Here is a 21,462-nt window from a genome sequence, read left to right as displayed (position 1 = left end):
CCTTTCACTCCACCGGTATGGACTGTTTTGGCCCGCTGTATATAAAGAGAGGAAGAGGAACCGAGAAGCGGTGGGGTATTGTATTCAAATGCATGACCACCAGAGCGATACATATCGAACTCCTTCCAACCATGAGCACAGACTCATTCCTTATGGCCTTCCGAAGATTCACATCACGGAAAGGAAAACCGTCTACATTGTTGTCTGATCACGGGACAAACTTCAAAGGCGGAGAAAGAGAGCTGAGAGAGAGCTTCCAAGCTATGGGCCCAGAACTTAAGACCCACCTCGCTCCATCCCAGATTGACTTCCAGTTTAATCCCCCGAACGCACCTCACTTCGGTGGAACCTGGGAACGAGAAGTACGTTCCATAAAGACAGCCCTGTACGCCGTGCTTGGGGCCCAGACCGTGGCGAAGAAGTCCTAATGACAGTCCTCACGGAGATCGAGGGAGTATTGAACTCAAAGCCCCTCGGTTACGTCTCAAGTGATGTAGCAGATGTCGACCCAGTCACCCCCAACACACTCTTGATGGAGCGGCTGGACCCCGCGCTACCCCAGACAATGTACAGGCCTGAAGAAGCGAACGGCCGAAGAATGTGGAGGTACAGTCAAGTACTGGCTGACAAGTTTTGGAACAGCTTCCTACTCCACTACCTACCGTCTCTACAGACCCGCCAGAAGTGGGTAAAAGAGAGAGACAATTTGACAGAAGGAACAGTCGTCATGATCATCGACCAGTCACTACCCAGAGCTATGTGGCCGGCTGGCCGCGTAAGCAAAGTGATCACCGGTGCCGATGGAAAGGTCCGAGCAGCTGAAGTGCTCGTCCAAGGACGGACTTACACCCGACCCGTGGCGAGGCTAATAGAACTGCCAAGGCTCCCTGATACTATTGATGACGACCATGACCCTATGACTTTGTGAGTTGACTGACCCTTACAGCGGACATTGAGTAGTGGACAGTGCGGTTAATCTGTCTCTGCTTATCTAATTAGGTGGGACTAATTAGGGGGCGGCTGTTGTGAAGGATCAGATTAAACCGAATATATATATTTATTTATGGATATATATTTAATAGTATTTGTATATCGTTTGATATCCCTTGTATATTCCTTGTACATATACACGGAATATCCCTTTATTCTACTACAGCCCATAATAGTTCATTCTCTTATTGGACAAAGGGACCAGGCGCCGGGGACCGCCCCCTGGCGTTCAAGTTCAAAGGTACCGACGAGACATGCCCTTACTAGCCTCAGCTCCGCGCAGGAATACGGCTACCGAAAGCAGAGCGGCACTACTTGTCCACCGTGCATATAAATATGGCGCAAGAAATGTAGAATTCCTCTTAGTCCTTTACCCTTCTACCCAACTAAGTAACAAGACGTGAAGCCTCACCCCACGATACCGCGTGCGGTGTAGTACGGCCTGTTTGGCCTTAGAATAGCAGTGAGACCTCGTGCGAATTAATAGCTGAATTGCCAGAGTTTGGCACCGTATTTCTATTAAGTAATAATAGTCTATTATGTATGGTGCATCGTACGGTTAGAGTTCTAAAGTGAGCAGCACCCCCATCGCTTCCTCGCGTTATCTAGAGTCTTAACCAGGTTGGGCAGACCACACGTGGTGCTTTCATCCGAGGAGTTCTAGGCGAGGACGAGTGGACCTGCACATTGGATTACCTACCCCGACGACTGCTGAGCCCTATACGGCATGGAATATCTATTTGCTTTGGTGCTTTGATTTGTGGAGCGGATAATCGCCAACACCGGTGAGTGTTGGATTTACCCCGAGAGGAGCCAAGGTGAGACGGCGCTCAGACCAGACTGAGGTCGCCTCGCTTCTTCTCCGTTGTGGACCTACAGCTACAGCTACAGCTATCGTCTACAAGAGAGCCCAAGTGTATTCATCTGCGGATCAAGGTTCTACGGGCACTGTGTTCTGTACCTGAACTCTCCCTAGAAATCATTGACCAGACGGGATACAGCCGACGGCTCTCCTACCCCCCCTACTGGCTTACAACCGGCAGGACCCTTTACAGTATATCCTGCTATAATCATTAAGTGCCATCGTTATAATTCCCTAAGAGCCAGGTTGTATACTTGCTTCCTGTGTAACCAGAGATTGGACATTCAGTGTTGATTTGCATACGAGTACTCATTTGCCTTACAAGAGCATTCAAATCATAAATGTAATAAGTAACTATTATATGTACCTTTTGCTATATATTAAATATTTGACTATTACCTTTGTGTGGACCTGATTTCATATGTGGGAAAGTGTTCATCATACTTAGATATCGTGTACTGTATGGCCAGTAATTAAAGTACATAAAGTGGTAGTGGTTTAATGATACCATACTTATCAATACAGTCAGGGAATTGTACCCCTCAGTTACAGTTACCATGTCAAGCTTGCCTCCCTTCTGAGACATGCTAGATATGGCCACAGTCGTGAGAACGGAGGAGGCCAGGGCCAGGTAGGTGTTGATGGCAGCCCTGTGCTGACCGTCTCCATGGTCAGTGATGGCTCCGTTGAAACTGGGCCAGAACATCCACAGAAACAGTGTTCCTGAAGAGAGATTCACACACAGTACAGTCAGTCACTTACAGTCCATTAATACACACACACACACACACACACACACACACACACACACACACACACACACACACACACACACACACACACACACACACACACACACACACACACACACACACACATACACATGCATAAAGGAGTTATACAGACCAACACAACATTGATAGTACTACAAGATTAGATAAGATTAGAAGATTTGATTATTAAATCTGCAGGACAGTGTAACTATAGAAACCTGTTAAGTCATACACTGAAAGAAACAAACATAAAATGCAATGAACTGCTCAAAACCGAGGTCTAAACTCACCGATCATAGCGAACACATCAGAATGGTAGACTGATCCGTTGAGGTGTTTGCTCAGATGCAATTTTGGCCGGTAGAGAACCCAGGAGATGGCCAGACCATAATACCCTCCGAAGGTGTGGATAACCATGGAGCCACCAGCATCCTTAGCCTAGAGGAGCACCAGGACTTGATTCAGATAGGCCTCTGTAAGAGCATCCTACATATAGTTAGTTATATACTCGTACTGGCCATCGCGTCTCGCTCTTCGCCATTGAGATATACCTCATCTCCAGTACCTACTGTACTACATTAACGAAACAAAGCACCCATGCATTCGACCAGGCCCCGCCCCGGCGCACCCCTATAAGGGGCCAGGCATGGTCATACTCTCCCTAGCTCTTCTTTTGTTTTCCATCATGGACATGCTTTGCATCCTATGTAACTAGTGTGATTAAATGCAGAGAGAAATTGAACAATGTTGGGTTTCGCCAGAGATTTGCCAGCCCCTGGAATCTTCTCGGCATGTTCCAACGGCGCGTCGGGCCTGTCCTGGGGTTTCCTCGTCTTTTGACAGCAGATCGAGGGACGTTGCGCGATGTTTAGCTATCGGGCTAACTCGCGCCCAGGTAGGATCTGCGCCACTAGGCATAACAATGCTGGCGTTAGTAATGCTGCTTGAGTTGTCCCGGGAGACAACTGAGTTGTGTATTGGCGCAAGGGGCAGGATATCTGGGTAAACGTTGTTGTTTTTCCGGTTATCCTGGAGCGCGTGGCTAACGTTATGCTATGATGCTGGGTTACTGTTTCTGTTTTGATTACCCGCTGAGGGCTGTCTTTTTAGAAAAAGGTCTTCCCTCCTCTTAACCATTCATGCTGACGGTCAATCGGTGTCTACTGTTGGGAGTATTGAGGGGGGCTTGTTTACCTTTTTCATGGGTGAATGGGCTGAGGCCTAGGGCTGGTGTGCTTTTTGTGAATATTATGAATGGTATGCGGGACTGGTGTTCTCTGGTCTGCATCCTCTTAACGTTGTGTGTATGGGCTAGCCCATTCTACAGTGTATTGGTGGTGTTTTAGTTCATTTATTCATTAACCCCTTCATGGGTGCACACCACAGTGGAGGGTGCTGGTTGCAACCACCACTGGTGCTCCGTGTTTATGAAGCAGGTGGCATCAGTCCTTTGCCTCTGGCATGTTGAAACAGTGCCCCGCCCGGCCGATGCCATGAGGTGAGTCGGCCCGGCGGGTGGCTGGTGGGCTGTTAAGCCTATACCGCCACGGTATAGAATTAGCAGCGATTAGTAACTTTGTTCGAATTGCTGTTTTTTTCTGTCAAAAATGGTGTCCGCCCGGGTCATGAGGGCCAGCCGACGTCGAAACATTGCGCAAGGTTTTGACGTTATTAGCTTTGACCTAGCCGCAAACTATAACCGCAGGGAGGGCTAGGATGCTGTCAATGCTTGTTTACAGACATTTTGGTTGGATTAGTCTCCCTTTGAGGGGGTGAGAAGTTAAAAAGAATTTTCCCTCCTCAGGGTTCCCCTCTCCGCAGAGGAACTTTGGTCTTCCGCTGGAGCGCGGGCGGTATTTGACCTAGGCCCCACACCGCCTCACGCCGTGCAGCCAGAGGTGAGAGCATGGCCTCGCCAGCGGCTGTGGCGAGGCCCTCGACCAGCGGCCATGTTTCCCCCGCCTGAGGTACCCTGGGCTCAACATCAACAGGTGTCCACAAGGCCGACAGCCTTGGCGGCCGAGGGATCGGCTACATTGGATGAGCACGCCCTAAAAAACCGTCGCCGTCCGGCTGTGTGCAACCCGCTCTCCGGTCACTCCCTCCCCCAACACCAGCGGAAAAGGGGCTCTGATTTGTTTCCTTTGGCTGCAGGCCGCGTGTCTTCAATGAAGTGCAGCGGCCCCACATTCGCTTCTCATGGGGACAGGGGCTGACACCCAGTTGATGGCTGAGACTGGGTCTGTCCGTGAGAATGTTGTGCTGTCAAGCGGCTCCCACGCCACACGTTCTGCGTCTGTGTTTGGTTGAGCCTGGTGTTACGTCTGTCAACTACAAGGGTTGTCAGCAGGGGGGCTCGAGACCTCTTGAGGCAAACAGTGCAGGCTTCCCCGACCTCGCCTTCGCCAGGCCGTGTATCACGTTGATGCCTCCCACTCCGGAGAGCCCACAGTGGTCTGGCAGGCATGCGTGATTTGGGTGGTAGTAATATCACTGCAGGGCTACGGTGTGTAGGAACCCATGGGGGCCTCACACCTTGCATGTCCAGCTGCAGAACAACTCCTCAGCATGCTGGAGGGGTGTTCAGTGGGGGAGCTTTTGTCACCTAGTATGATGTCAGCTTCCCCCCTTTCAAACCGGCCCTTTCTGTCGGGGTCCCCCCTTGGGTGCGATTGCCTCGTGGGTAGTGTCAGGGTCCGATGTTCCGACTCCACGGAACGCTCTGCTCGCACGGTTAGCGGGTCCAGGGTTGGCTACGCACAGCGGGTGGGACCGGGCCACCTATCTACAGTTCCTAGTGGACCAGCGCCAAATGGCGGCGGGTGTGTTTGGGAGTATCATCACATATGGCTACAGCAGTACCATATGTCGAGGTGGATGGAGAGAACGCTGAGGCGGGGACTTGTGTTTACACAACCCCACCCGTTTTCAGGTTTGGTACAGACCCTATTGTCAGGGTCACCAGCAGTGACAGCTCTGGTCAACGAGATCCAATCTCTGTGGGCGAAGCAAGCCATCGTCGTGGCGTTTTCCTCCCGGTATTCTCTGGTGCCCAAGAAATCGGGAGGGGGGGGGGGTGTCAGACCCATGCTGGACCTGTCCCATGGGAAGGTTCAGCATTTTGGACCGTTTCCTACCTGTTGAACACTGTCAGGTGGGGGCCTGGTTCTCCTCCATACACCTGTAGGATGCGTATTCGCATCCCCAATCTTCCATCCTAGGGCTTACCTATGCTTCCTTTGCAGGGTTTAGCGTATGAGTACCGGAGGCTGCCGTTCGGCTATTCTCTGGCTCCCCGCATCTTCACCAAGTGCGTGGAGGCCGCACTGGGGCCTCTGCGTCGTCAGGGGTTACGAAGTGTATTCTGCCCTGACGACGTTCTGGTCCTTGGCGGTCAAGGTGGATCGTCAGGTCTCATACCAGGCAGGTGGTGGAATTCCTCACCAGCCTGGGGTTTGCTGTAGACTGGAAGTATAGTACTCCTCTTCCCAGTCAACGGGTGGAGTACTATGGGCATCCCTCTCAGAGCATGTTATCGACACGCTCGGGAGGTTCCGTCCTAGGACGGTTACGGCGCTGTCCGTGATGCGCCTGCTCAGTATGATGGCATCTGCTCATTTCCGTGGTCCCTCTTGGCCTCCTCTTCACCTCATAAGGAGGATACGGAGGTGGTTTTCCAGTACGTTCAATGTGTTGGTATTGAAGGCGGTCCTTCTGGTCCTCAAACAGTGTTTTGATCAGGATGGACAATACAACGTCAGCGTCGTATATTGACAGACAGGGAGGAGTATGCTCCCCCCGTCTGCACCGGGCGGCGGTCGGCTGGCTATGGGCGTTCTCCATCTGCGCAGCCTGAGGGCTCTCCACATCCCCGGCAGGGTGAATGTGGGTACAGATGTGATGTCGCGGGGCGGTCCTCACCCTGACGAGTGGGGATTACGTCCGGACATAGTCGGGCAGGTCTGGGACCGATGCCGTGGCCGACTGGGATTCTGTGCGTTTTTCCCTCCATACATCTGATGGGTCAGTTGTTGGTGCGGATACGTCTGGAGCGCAGGACCTTGGTCCTGTTCGCGCCGGACTGGGGCACAGCTGTGTGGTTCCCGGCCCTGATCCAGCTCTTGTTAGCCCCGCCGTGGCCTGTTCCTTGGTCGTCGCGGGCCCTCTCTCAGGCACGCAGAACTCTGTTCTGCCTCCTGTTCTGAGGCAGCCTCTAGGCTTGGCTGCTGAAAGTGTGAATCTGGTGGGGATGCGTCACCCAGGCCAAGGCCTCCACCTGCTCCCTTGACCCCTTACCCACAGTCCTGGTCAAAGCTGGCCTACCTGCCGTGTGCCCTACCATAGTTGGAATAATTCATTCCTCCCTGGAATCGGGCACGGTACCCCCCAGCTTCAAGACAGCATCAGTCATGCCCATCCTGAAGAAGCCTGGTCTGGACCCAGATGACCTTGGGAATTACCGGCCGATCTCCAACCTTCCTTTCCTGAGCAAGATCCTGGAAAGAGCAGTGGCCGCCCAACTGCACCAACACCTGTCCAACCATGAGCTCTATGAACCCTTTCAATCTGGCTTCAGGAAATACCACAGCACCGAGACTGCCCTCACCAAGGTCACCAACGACCTCCTCATTGCCTCCGACTCCGGTCACATCAGCCTCCTCATCCTCCTGGATCTATCTGCGGCCTTTGACACTGTCTCCTATTCCATTATCCTCAACCGCCTCTCTGACCACCTGGGTGTTACTGGGACCGCTCTCACCTGGTTCGAGTCCTACCTCACTGACCGAAAACAGTTCATCTCCATCTGCAACTCCACATCCACCCCTGCCCCAGTCAACCAAGGTGTGCCTCAGGGCTCCGTCCTTGGTCCACTCCTCTTCACAATCTACATGCTTGGTCACATCATCCGGAAACATGGTCTCAATTTCCACTCCTACGCTGATGACACTCAGCTCTACATCAGCACCTCACCCTCCACTCCTCTCCCGCCACAGCACCTCGTCAACTATCTCCTTGACATCAAGGCCTGGATGTCATCCAATTTCCTGAAGCTAAATAGCAAGAAAACTGAGCTCATGGTTGTGGCCAAGCAGTCACTGCTCCGGAAGGTTGGAGACCTCCTCCTTGAAGTGGACGTCTGCCTAATCCACCCTTCCCCAGAAGTCCACAACCTGGGCATCATACTGGACTCCACCCTCTCCTTTCATTCCCACATAAAAACAATAACCAAATCAGCCTTTTTCCATCTCAGGAACATTTCCAGACTCCGACCATCTCTTCCCGACTCCGTAGCAGAGACTCTCATCCACGCTTTCGACACCTCCCGTCTTGACTACGCAAACTCTGTCCTCATAGGGCTACCCAGTAATGCCCTGAACAGGCTACAATATGTCCAAAATTCTGCTGCCAGGGTTCTCACCCGCACCAAGTCCTGGCACCACATCACCCCCACCCTCATCCACCTCCACTGGCTTCCAGTCAAGTCCTGCATCAATTTCAAGATCCTCCTCATCACCTACAAAGCCCTTCACCCCCTTGCCCCCCTGTACCTAGCGGACCTCCTCCATCCCTCCATCCCGCCCCGGAGGCTGCGGTCCTCTGACTCCCCACCACCAACATGCGGACTGTTGGTCCCAGAGCCTTCTCTGGGGCCGCACCCACCCTCTGGAACTCACTCCCTCCAAACATCCGTAGTGCTACATCCCTGCACTCTTTCAAATCCCAACTCAAAACCCACCTTTTCACCAAATTTGTAAATGACTGCCTGATTTCCCCTTTTTTTCTTTTGTTTTCTTTCTTTCTTTCGTTTTGATTAATATTTTGTTGTTACGTTGTTCCCTGTCCCCCTCCCTTAGCTGTTAAGCGCCTTGGGTCTCCTGAAAGGCGCTATATAAATTTAAGATATTATTATTATTATTATTATTCTATGGTTAACGCCATCTGGAACGCGCGCGCTCCGTCCACTACCGCGGCTTACGCTGGGAAGTGGCGTATGGTCGAGTGTGGGGGCAGAACATTGTTCAGCCACCCTCTCGTGAAACGTTTCCTGCTTGGCGCTCGGCGTCTCAAGCCTGTGGAACGTTCTCTGTCTCCGAGTGGGACCTCCAACTGGTCCTGGGCCGGTTGTCGGAGGCCCCGTTTGAGCCTCTTGAGCAGGCGCCATTGGATCGGCTGTCTTTAAGACCGCGTTCCTTTTGGCCATCACCTCCGCTAAGCACGTGGGTGAGCTGTGTGCTCTCTCGGTGCGGCCTGAGTGCCTGTCTATTCGGCCGATATCGGTCTCTGAGGCCTAATCCAGTCTTCGTGCCAAAGAATATCTGGAGCTCTTTTCGCTCCAGGGATATTGTGGTTCAGGCGTTCGTCCGCCTCCTCACGCTAGTGAGTTGGAGGCGAGCCTTGTCATGTCCTGTCCGTGCACTGGGGGTTTACCTCAGTCGGACTTGGGATCTCAGGGCTTCCGTTCAACAGTTTGTTTGTTATGGTGGCCCTTGCGCGGGTGAGGCGCTGTCCAAGCAGCACCTGTCACATTGGTTGTGCGAGGGTGTTGCCCTTTGCTACACGTTGGCTGTTAGGGGGGGCCTCGGTGGAGGACATCTGTGCTGCGGCCTCCTGGTCCTCCCCGGGTCCTTTCGTTAAGTTTTACCTCGTGGACATGACTGGGGGTTGTGTCTCCCAGGCGGTTCTGAGGTCTGGGACCTCTCCTGCGTCCCACCATTTGGTGGGCTAGCAGGGGTGTATGGGTGTGGGCCACGGGGTGCTGTGTCACACGTGGTCCCGCCTGTGCTGTGCGTTTCAGGGGTGCCTGGTTCCCCTTTTTTCGCACTTTGGTGGAGTTGACTGCCTCCCCCCCTTCGTTAGGACAGGCGGGTGGACGGGACTCCCCTCCTCCCTGGCTGGGGCTTACAGGCCCTCAGGGGGTACACTTGTCGGGCCACGCGTCCGCTCCGCCCCATATCTCATTGGCTGAGCGAGACGCGATAGCCAAGTATGCTATAACGAAAGGTTATTTCATAACCTAGTTATATGAATACTGGCTGAGCGTCTCGCTCTTAGCGCCCTGAGGTCCCTTGGATGTTTTTTCCGCTTATGCAAACGTTCTGAAGGTGGAGCGTGACCATTTCCGCCGTCATATAGGGAGACGCATGGGCGTGGCTTGGTCACGTGCAAGTGAGTGCATTTGTTTGTTTTGTGTGCACATTATGTGCAAGGAGATAAGAGGTTATCTCATTGGCAAAGCGAGACGCTCAGCCAGTATTCATATAACTAGGTTATGAAATAACCTTTCATTCTCTGTTGTTGATGATTCTACAGCGGCACAGCGGTGTAGTGGTTAACACTGACGCCTCACAGCAAGAAGGTCCATGGTTCGATTCCCGCTTGGGGACCAGGTGTCCATGATGCCAGGTACCCAGGTGAGGTATCTCCCAGGCCTTTCTGTGTGGAGTTTGCATGTTCTCCCCGTGCTCGCAAGGGTTTCCCCCCCCGATAAGATAAACCCAATGGAAAAACATGCACAACAGATCGCTAACGCTGTGGTGTCCTTGACGAAGACGGACAGGAGCACTTGGATTGGTCCCCGGGGCGCGGCTCACGTTGACGCCCTATCTGCTCCCGGCTGCCCATGGGGGGAAGGATGACGGGATGGGTTAGGCGAAGAGACTCTATCGCATCGGCGACTGAGGAAAGACAATGCATGTGTGTGTGTGTGTATCCCGGTGTGTGTGTGCCGCTCCATTTGCATGTCCAGTTCGTTGCATGCCGATTAAAGACCCCCTAAAGAGGTCCTGCATTATTAAATATATTATTATTATTATTATTTAAAAAAAAAGCTCAGGGTTGTTTTACAGGATGTGTTGGGAGGGACGGGCCTGAGTAAGTAAGTAAGTAAGTAAGTAAGTAAGTAAGTAAGTAAGTAAGTAAGTAAGTAAGTAAGTAAGTAAGTTAGTCAGTAAGTCAGTAAGTCAGTATGTCAGTAAGTGAGTGAGTAATTATGTAAGTATGGAAGTAAGTACTAAGTAGGAAACTAAATAAGTGCATAAGTAAGTAGGTAAGGAACTAAGCAAGTAAGTATGTAAGTAAGTTAGTCAGTAAGTCAGTAAGTTAGTAAGTCAGTAAGTCAGTAAGTCAGTAAGTCAGTAAGTGAGTGAGTGGGTGAGTGAGTGAGTAAGTAAGTATGTAAGTAAGTAACTAAGTAGGAAACTAAATAAGTACATAAGTAAGTAGGTAAGGAACTAAGTAAGTAAGTAAGTAAGTAAGTAAGTAAGTTAGTCAGTAAGTTAGTAAGTCAGTAAGTAAGTAAGTAAGTAAGTAAGTAAGTAAGTAAGTAAGTAAGTAAGTAAGTAAGTAAGTAAGTAAGTAAGTAAGTAAGTAAGTAAGTAAGTAAGTAAGTAAGTAAGTAAGTAAGTTAGTCAGTAAGTTAGTAAGTTAGTAAGTCAGTAAGTAAGTAAGTAAGTAAGTAAGTAAGTAAGTAAGTAAGTAAGTAAGTAAGTAAGTAAGTAAGTAAGTAAGTAAGTAAGCAAGTAAGTAAGTAAGTAAGTAACTAACTAACTAAGTAACTAAGTAACTAAGTACATAAGCAAGTAAGTCAGTAAGTAAGGAACTAAGCTAGTAAGTAAGCACGTAAGTAAGCAAGTAAGTAAGTAAGTAGGTAAGTAAGTAAGTAAGTAAGTAAGTAAGTAAGTAAGTAAGTAAGTAAGTAAGTAAGTAAGTAAGTAAGTAAGTAAGTAAGTAAGTAAGTAAGTAAGTAAGTAAGTAAGTAAGGGTTAGGTCAACAGAACAATGGCATGTGTGTTTGGAGTGATTGACAGGACTAACACAAATGAGGTTGAGGATATGTGATTGACTGAACTTACACAAATGAGGTTGAGGATATGTGATTGACAGGACTTACATGAATGAGGCTGAAGATGGTGTGATTGACACTTTGACAGAACTTACATGAATGAGGTTGAGGATGATGTGATTGACAGGACTTACATGAATGAGGCTGAGGATGATGTACTCCTCAACAGCGAATAGCGTGATACCAAACAAGGTGAGGACCATGAGCTGGACTGGGCTGAGTTTCCCCAGACACGCACCGTAGGCTATCAGACAGCCCGCCACACAGAAGTCTGCATTGATCATACTGCAAGGATGGCAGGGGTGGTAAGTAAGTATTCATACTTAAGTACTGAAATAAAATAACATCATTATGTGCTTTCACTTTGAATACTTTATGTACATTAAAATATATAAGAACATGTTCATGCTAATACTGAAGTAGAATGTTAAACGCAGAGAACAATTCCATCAAAGGTATTACTACTAAATAACAAAATAAAATAATTGTGTAAAGCTTCTGAAGGAATGAGGTGGAGTGAATGTGGATGGATGGAAGGATGGATGGATGGATGGATGGAAGGAAGGAAGGAAGGAAGGAAGGAAGGAAGGAAGGAAGGAAGGAAGGAAGGAAGGAAGGAAGGAAGGAAGGAAGGAAGGAAGGAAGGAAGGAAGGAAGGAAGGAAGGAAGGAAGGAAGGAAGGAAGGAAGGAAGGAAGGAAGGAAGGAAGGAAGGAAGGAAGGAAGGAAGGAAGGAAGGAAGGAAGGAAGGAAGGAAGGAAGGAAAGAAGGAAGGAAAGATGGATGGATGGATGGATGGATGGATGGATGGATGGATGGATGGATGGATGGATGGATGGATGGAAGGACAGACAGATGGGTTTTGAGATACTGTAGCTACTGTACATTATGGTGTATGAGAGAGATGTGACTAAGCCACTGTCAGCCAAGTGTTCACTTGAAAAACATGATTGCCTTGATTTGTTTTTAAAGATCTGACTTAGCTATGAGAAGAATGTCTGTTGTGCCCTTCGAGAGCTCCCATGACAACATGACATGGAAGATACAGTATACTGTATGTTTTGTAGGAGTGACAAAATAATCAAGTGAAAGCGGACGTTTTTAGTGTTAAAAAAACCACCTTATTTATTGCATTCTGGTGATTTCTTTTGCACTTTGTGATGGATTAAATCAGGCCTGGACTGGCCATCTGGCATACCGGGCATTTGCCCGGTGGGACAACGCATATTTGGGCTGTTATGATTTGATAAAAAAAATATATATATAATTATAAAAAAAAAAAAATTACTTTTAAATTTGTTTTTGTCAACGACCGGCCCACTACTAGGCTGGGACAGCGGCCCATTGGTACTGACTGACACTGGGCTGGCCCAATCACATATCTTACTAAGCACACATGACTGATAGGGGGCTGTGGTACATGACTGAGAGGGGGGCTGGTACATGACTGAGAGGGGGCTGTGGTACATGACTGAGAGGGGCTGGTATACAGGACTGAGAGGGGGCTGTGGTACATGACTGAGAGGGGGCTGGTACATGACTGAGAGGGGGCTGTTATACAGGACTGAGAGGGGGGCTGGTATACATGACTGAGAGGGGGCTGGTACATGACTGAGAGGGGGGCTGGTATACATGACTGAGAGGGGGCTGGTACATGACTGAGAGGGGGGCTGGTATACATGACTGAGAGGGGGCTGGCTGGTACATGACTGAGAGGGGGCTGGCTGGTACATGACTGAGAGGGGGCTGGTACATGATTGAGAGGGGGCTGGTACCATGTATTGGTACTGACTAACACTGGGCTGGCCCAATCACATCTCTTACTAAGCACCCCCCCCCCCCCCCCCCCCCCGCCAGTCGTGTGGGACATGACTGAGAGGGGGGCTGGTACATGACTGAGATGGGGCTGTGGTACATGACTGAGAGGGGGCTGTGGTACATGACTGAGATGGGGCTGTGGTACATGACTGAGAGGGGGCTGGTACATGACTGAGAGGGGGGCTGGTACATGACTGAGAGGGGGCTGGTATACATGACTGAGAGGGGGCTGGTACATGACTGAGAGGGGGCTGGTATACTGGACTGAGAGGGGGCTGGTACATGACTGAGAGGGGGCTGGTACATGACTGAGAGGGGACTGGTATACAGGACTGAGAGGGGGCTGGTATACATGACTGAGAGGAGGCTGGTACATGACTGAGAGGGGGCTGGCTGGTACATGACTGAGAGGGGGCTGGCTGGTACATGATTGAGAGGGGGCTGACTGGTACATGACTGAGAGGGGGCTGGTACCATGTATTGTGCATCATTGTAGGTCAAACCATTAAAAAGTTAATTTCCACAGCACCCATTCTGGATTTTGGTCTCTCACAAATTTCCCCCGCCTTTTTAAAAAATACACCCGGCTAAATTTGTTTATTAACCCTCCTAGATGACAAATCCATTGAGAAACGAAGTGCCACAGATGACCCAACTACTAGGTCCATATCGTATCATCATAATATTATTTAAAAAATCATTAGGATAAGGGTTCCCTTGATAAAGATGCATGAAAAGGCTGTATAATATACAACACATGTAGCTCAACTGCAAAAACTGCTTTATTTAAATTATCTTGACCAATTTGTATTCCTGAGGATATCACCTAAAAGCATTCATTAAAACACTTATTTCCAAGGTGGTCCTTGATGGAAGACATAAAAACACAGCACATATAGCCTACTCAACTGCTAATTTTTGCTCAAGTGCAAACATGTATGCCTACTTATGTATTAGCCTACAGGGAAAAACACATTCACAACAGGCAGCAAAGTTTATTTTCAGCCAAGTATGGTAATAAGGTAACTATTAGGATATATGGTATGGATTACTTACTCTTATAACTTATTACTATCTGTGGTAGCTCTAGTCTCCACCTACACAAATAGTTTTTCTGCTGTCCATTGAGCATGCACCTTTACATGGTAGGCACATTAACTGTAGGTCAAACTCCCCAAACAAACAAGCACACCATTGATTTAATTGCCATATAAATCACATACAAAGATCTAACTATTACTCCTCTCTGAACATGAATATAAAACAAGAAGGTGATCTATTAACTGTGTAAACCTTATGCAATATTCATCATTGATATTTGAATACTTGAAATATGTATGAACTGAGTAGTTAGTATCAAATGAAATAAGATGGAACAGCTCCATGCATTCATTGAATAAACAACTATTTGCTCATTACCAGTATGGTATTGTTTAAATTGTACAGCTTTTTTCACATCTTTGTCAGGGAATTCCAACAATTCTGGACCTGAATGTACCAGTTAATTGTAATAATATCTCTTTCCTTATGTCTAGTCAAGCCAGGTTGTGGAGGAGAGAGACAGGGATGAACAGGCTATAGACTACTTTGCCCGTCCTGAGCCTGCTATGATGCAGGTGTTTTTACATCACCACCCAAAACAATATTCAGCCAAGAGTGAGTGAGTACACTGGTCCACTTGCACTGGTACACTTGTCCATGGCACTTACTACCCAGCTTTGTAGTGGTTTGGGGGAATAGTACAGTAGGTACGCATATTTAAGGCCCTACCGCAAGGATGGTGTACTTGTGGGTGGTGTCCGACCGATTATGGTGGGCCGGTCTGGGCCAAAAATGCCAGGGCCGATTTTTGGTCCCAGTCCAGCCCTGGATTAAATTAACTGCTATTATAGAGCTCAACGCCACTGAAGTCCACACCAAAGCACACATAGACAACTTTTTAGGCATTCAACCACATTATGACAACAACCTTGTCTTTAAACATGACACTACCATCATCAAGCGATTCAACACAACAGCATTGCCAAAGCACGGACCAGAACCATAACATCATTATCAACTCACCAAAGTTGTGGGCTCACTTGAAGAGAAAGGCAGCACTGGCTTTCGAAGCTGGCCAATGCGTTAAGTCGCGGCTGTCCCATGGTATTGCGAGTCTATGATTGTGTCTGTGCTTCTGCCTGTGGTTCTGACTGTGATGTGTCTGTGGTGCAGTATCTCACCTCTCAACCCCTATGTAGATCTTCCCTGTGCTGTGGTCGAGGGAATGGAACCATCCCTGCATGAGAAGAGCCCACTGGAGACCGAAGGAGGCAATGAGGAAGTTGAAGCCCACGCCACCAAAGCTGTAACGCTTCAGGAAGGTCATCAGGAAGCCAAATCCAACAAATATCATGACGTGGACATCCTGGAAGCCTGGAGACAGGTTAAAAAGAGTGTCATTCAGAGTCAAAGATAACGAATATAATTTACATAATTCTATGTCTACACTTTTATTCTGTCAATTCTATGCTCATTTGTGAAGCACTTCGGGCTGCAATTATTGTATGAAATGTGCTATACAGTACAAATGTTTATTAAAAAATTTATTATTTTCTTTTGTTGTTTTGTTATTTACATTAATTAATTCATATTATTATTATTAATAATAACAAGAATAATAACCATATAATTTTTTATATTCTACTGAATAATAAGAAGAATACAATAATAAAGAGTAAATTGTCCAATTCTTATTCTTGAAGTGCCTTACTTCATCGGCGTATTTAGACCACTATCAGTAGGGCATGTGCTGATGATCATCTGTGCCCCACTGATAATTTTTTTTTTCTTTTTTTTTTAACAAATGTTTTTTATTTTCCCTTTTTTAACATGATATTTTGCACTGCATTTATCTTGTTGAAATCCTCCAACAGGCTCTTTTTTGTAAGTTGACTGGTTTGCACACCAATAATACAGTGCAATAATAGAATAGTAGAATAGATAGTAAAATTATGCAATAGAATGGCCAGAGTAAAATAGTGCTACAGTACAATCAACAGCGGGGTGTATTAGAAGGCTATGGTGAAGAGGTACGTTTTTAGCTTATTTCTGAAAATATTAAGAGATCTAGCTTCCCTAATGTCCATAGGTAGTGTGTTCCATAACTTTGGTGCATAGTTAGCAAAGGCTGCATCCCTGATTTTCTTTAGACTGTAGCTTGGAACCTTCAATAGACCAGTAGTAGATGATCGCAATGTTTATACTTTGTATATAAGGAGGAGGACCTTGAAATCAATTCTAAATGTTACCAGAATCCAGTGTAGGTTACTTACTTGTAACTTCGGGTTTGATCCAAGGAGTAAGTTGCCCCATATTGCTCTGTAACATTTCTCTTTTTGTTATAGGACCGACTAGTAGGATTTCAGTTTTGCCCTCATTTAATTTTAGGAAGTTGTTCGTCATCCATTTGTTTATTGCTAAGAGACAGGCGGAAATGGAGTTTATAGCTGTGTGATCATTTGGTTCAGCGGAGATGTACAATTGTGTGTCATCTGCGTAACTATGGAAACATACATTGTGCTTTCTAATGATGTCTCCTCAATGTTCAATGTTCAATGCAATGTTCAATGCAAGTAAAGCACTTTAAACTTTAAGTATGACTAAATGGTTTCTTGACTATATATATAGTAACTGTTCCAAAATGCATAGATTTTATGTATTTTAGGGGTTTGGGTGGCTAGCTCTTTTTAATATAAATGTCAGATTGTTTTATTTATTTCATAGATTTCTATGCATTTCAGGAGTTTGGGGGGCTGGCTCCCCAAAATAATTAAATAACATAACCCTAACCTAACCCTAAAACCGAAATAAAGTTAAAAAAGAAAAAATAGTTACAAAATCCACCCATTTTCGCCCACAAACCGGCCAAAACCGGCCAAATTTTTTTCGCGTCGGCTTAATAGTTTTTGGTGCCCTTCTGTGCCCTACTGAAGTGCTGGGTCTAGATACGCCCCTGCCTTACTTTAGTTTAGTACATTTTTTCGCACAGTATAAAAGCAAACACAATAACGACAAGTGTGTAAGTTAAAATACAATACACTGATTACAATACACAAGTTACAATACACTGTTACAATATAATATTAAGATGTTCCTTCAAAGCTTTTTTGTATGTTTTTGAAGAAGGTTTTTTTTGCCAGATGGAGAAAATCATTCCATAATTTCACACCTCTATATTTACTAGAAAATTGCCCTCTGCATGTAAGACATTTAGGAAGATGAAGATGTAAACAAATTGACTAGTAGAGTATGAGTGGGACAAATAATAGTTTTTAAAGTAGGTCTTAAATTGTACAGGTATGTTCCCTTCATTAGAATGAATCTTATGAATAAAAACACATATTGAAAAATATTTATATTATAGATATTTAGAATCTGAAGTTTCTGAAATAGAGGGTCAGATGATGCACGAGACTCAGATTGAGATGCGATCCTAACAAAGTGCTTCTGGAGGACTAATATTTTGTGGAGACTAGTTGGGAAATGTGGAGACTAGTTGGGAAAGTGCTTGCCCATACTAAATTACAGTAAGAAAGATAAGGTTAAATTAGGCTATAATATTATAGAGTAAGAAGACTGCTAGTGGTAACAAGGTGGCTAATTCTCCATATTATGCCAATAGATTTATAATTATTTTATAAACCCATTAGATTTGTTCTCTACAGCTCAAATTCTCATCAACATAAACTCAGAGGAATCGCGTTGATGACACTTTAGGCATCTCAATAGAATTAATTTAGATAGATCTTCAGAGTATTTTTTTCCCCCACTGAAAATTATAAAATTCGATTTTTTTCAAGTCAAGTCAAGAGTTTTAATTGTCACGGTGTTGTGAAGGGCCAGATTAAACCGAATATATATATTTATTTGTATATATATATTTAATTGTATTTGTATATTCTCTAATATTCCTTGATATCCCTTGTATATTCCTTGTACAATATGCATTGAATATCCATTCTAGCCTACTGAACATCCCATAATAGTCTCCATTCTACTATTGGTCGAGACCTTGGTGCCAGGCTGCCATACCCCCCAGACCCAGTTCAAACGTACCGCTCAACATGTACGAACAAGTCCTAGTTCCGCGTAGGAATCTGGCTGCCGCACCACTAACGGTACTATTTGTTCATAGTGCGTATATATACTGCGCTACTAAAGTAGGACTTCCTTTTCAGTCCAGTTTCTTACCCTCCAATAGAGTGACAGACGTAAAGCCTCCCCGCGACGCCACGTGTGGGAGTAAGGCCAAGTTCGGCCTACCATCGGTATTGAGACATCGTGTATATTAATATTTGAATAGTCATATTTGGCACTATATCGTCGAGTTGGACGTAGTCTATTAAGCTAATAATAGTCTGTTAATATATAGTGCTTCGTGCGGTGAGTAGTCAGTACCCCATCGTTTCGGGCAGAGAACTGGCTGCTTATCCAGGATGGTCGACCCCATGTGAGACTGCATCCGAGGAGCCCCAGAGCCGACGAGCGAGTGGACCTGTATACCGGATTATTCTACCGACGACAGCCCGCCTTCCCAGGCACGGATTATGCTTTGTGTACAGTGATTATTCCATGGATAAAGACCCCCGACACTGCCGTGTGTTGGAACCCCCCCCCCCCCTGGAGAGGACGCAAGGTGAGGAGGCGCTCTGCAAGACGAGGTCGCTTCACGTCTCTCCTCCGTGGACCGGAGAGAGCCGGCCCACAGAGAGTCCAGCTGCTTTCATCTGTGGTCCAAGGATCGCTGGCGCATTGAACTGCACTACTGTGGGTTCACCCAGGATACCCTTAGCCGGACGAGGCAGCCAGACTCTACCCCCCCCCCCCTCCTACTCCTGTCGTCTTACAAGCGACCGGATTACCCCCCTTAGTGTATCCAGTCTTATAATCATTAAAGTATCATTGCTGTTATTCCTTAACTATTCCAGGTCGTATATTTACCGCCTGCGCCACCAGAGATTGGACATTCTCTATTGATATACCGACGAATACTCTTTGCCATAAAAGTGCATACTATTTCAATTCATAAATGTAATTAAGTGATTAAGTGCTTGCTCTACACACCATTGCTGTGTAGGAATAAATACATACTTCGACTTCGTACATTTGTGTTGGATCCGTTTCATCTACGTGAGAGTGTTCATCATAATATATTTATGCCGAGTACTGGGTGGCCGAATATTAAGTACAAAGGTAGTGGTAGTAAGTATCATATCTAGTAATACAGTCAGGGAATTGTACCCCTCAGTTACACACGGCATACAGGTATACAATGAAATGCGGGTGGTCTTGCCCGCAACGATGTGCAATACAGTGGTACACATATAATAGAATCAAAAGTTAATATTCTTTATTTGTTGCTTTTTATTAATATTTTTAAATGTTTATATATTAAAATGTTTCACACGTTTGAAATAAAGATTTTATTAAATATTTTGCCATCCACAGTTCAACTAGCTGCATAACAATCCATTGGACATTAGAATTCACACAGATGTGGGCGGCTACGTGGCATAGTGGGCAAGGCGCTCGCCACGAATGAGTGAGACGCTGGGCTTGCCTGTTCGAGCCCAGCGCTCCACATTGCTTTCAGTTTAGCTGGTCGTTCATACTAATACACATTGGCCGTATTAGGGGGTGGGAAACTGATGGGTGGGGATCGGGCGTTGTGGACAGCGACTCCTACAGGTCGGTTGATGCGCCTGCGCAGTAGAATCAGGAAGTGTCGGGGGCAGCGTGAGCCTCCCACGCGTTACTCCTCGCCACTGAGAGATCGAGCTGCGCAGGTGAAAAGATGCGACTGCTGTTACCTCAAGTACCGGAGGGGACTTGTGCTATGTATGACTTAGTCCACATTGCAGCCGGCTTGTGGGAGGCAAGAAACAGCGTTCGTGACAGGGGAGGGTTGAATTGGATGATACGAAATTGGGATGGGAGAAAATATAGAAAATGGGAGAAAAAGTGGATAAAAAAAAAGAATTCACACAGATGTGATTACTTTTTATGTGTGAATTAGGGCTGTCAATTTGTCGCGTTAATTAGATTAATTAATTACACAGCAAATTATTGCGTTATGAAAATGAACTCAAAATTAATTTAAAAAATGTTTGTTTTGTTTTTATTATTATTTCTTTTTTATATCTAATTCATTCCATAAGAACGTAGAATAAACATTTACAAACTTTTTTTTAATGGTGTCTGTTACTAGGCTTGAGTAAATTGTAATGAACCAAATGAGAATATCAATTCAATTCTTTTTTTTTGTTGACTGTGAATAACACCATGCTAAAATTGACCAGACCTGAAAAATCTAAGCAAATGAATAAAGGGAAGATGATTAAACAGAAGGTTTTGTAGATACAGTACTGAATTCTGCCATCCGGACACATGAAATTTTAAATATGATTATAGAATATAAAATATCAGGCCTAAAATGGTTATGCGATAAAAATGCGATTAATTAGATAAATTAATTACAAATCCTGTAATTAATTAGATAAATTTTTTTAATCACCTGACAGCACTAGTGTGAATATATTAACTTTAGACAGTTCCATCTACTCACAAATATTGGAATAGCAAAGGTAAATAAAATTTTGCGATGGGTTTCATCTTGTATTACATTCAGCTTTTTTGTTGTACTTACTGGGGTATCTGAAGTAGAAGTCATTCTCTATATCGCTGGTGATGTTATGCTCCCTCATGGTTTCTATCCAGTGTGCGTCTGACTCCTCGTCATACCGTATGAAGACACCAAACAGAATGATCATGGCTATCTGCCAGACAAAGCAGACCATGGGAAGACTAACACGCACATTGGTGTTTTTGGGCGGACAGAAGACGTCCTTGATGCCCTGGGCAGAGTTCCCCATGACTGACACACTGGTTGAGGACGAGTGATGCTCTGATCAGTTTCAAGTCCAGCTGTGTCCTTGAGATTTGAAGCAGTATCTGGCACAGCTATTTAAGGGTGTTCAGAGAGGTGTGTCCCCCTTCAGTGGCCCCTCCTTACCTGCTTGCATTCCTCAACAACATGTGATGATGATAGCTTAATTGTTCTGAGAAATGTAAGTGTGTGTGTGTGTGTGTGTGTGTGTGTGTGTGTGTGTGTGTGTGTGTGTGTGTGTGTGCGTGCGT

The 21,462-nt window shown here is 46.3% G+C and overlaps 1 protein-coding gene across 1 annotated transcript in view; it reads right to left on the bottom strand.

Moving 5' to 3' along the window:
- LOC311223905 (ammonium transporter Rh type C-like) overlaps positions 1-21,246 on the bottom strand; it is a 54,298-nt gene extending 33,052 nt beyond the window's left edge. Inside the window, exons 1-5 of the mRNA XM_084308668.1 lie at positions 20,972-21,246; positions 15,507-15,699; positions 11,602-11,752; positions 2,916-3,063; positions 2,409-2,575 (exon numbers count right to left, since the gene is read on the bottom strand). Coding sequence (XP_084164794.1) covers positions 2,409-2,575; positions 2,916-3,063; positions 11,602-11,752; positions 15,507-15,699; positions 20,972-21,197 — 885 coding nt within the window. The 5' untranslated portion in view covers positions 21,198-21,246. The remainder of the gene's footprint in view (positions 1-2,408; positions 2,576-2,915; positions 3,064-11,601; positions 11,753-15,506; positions 15,700-20,971) is intronic.
- Between the last annotated feature and the right edge of the window lie 216 nt (positions 21,247-21,462).

Source organism: Notolepis coatsorum (genome assembly GCF_963971535.1).
Source record: "Notolepis coatsorum genome assembly, chromosome: 2".
In the NCBI taxonomy this organism is placed as follows: Eukaryota; Metazoa; Chordata; class Actinopteri; order Aulopiformes; family Paralepididae; genus Notolepis; species Notolepis coatsorum.
Note: the sequence above shows the minus strand (reverse complement) of the source record. Positions and strands in the feature narration are given on the sequence as shown.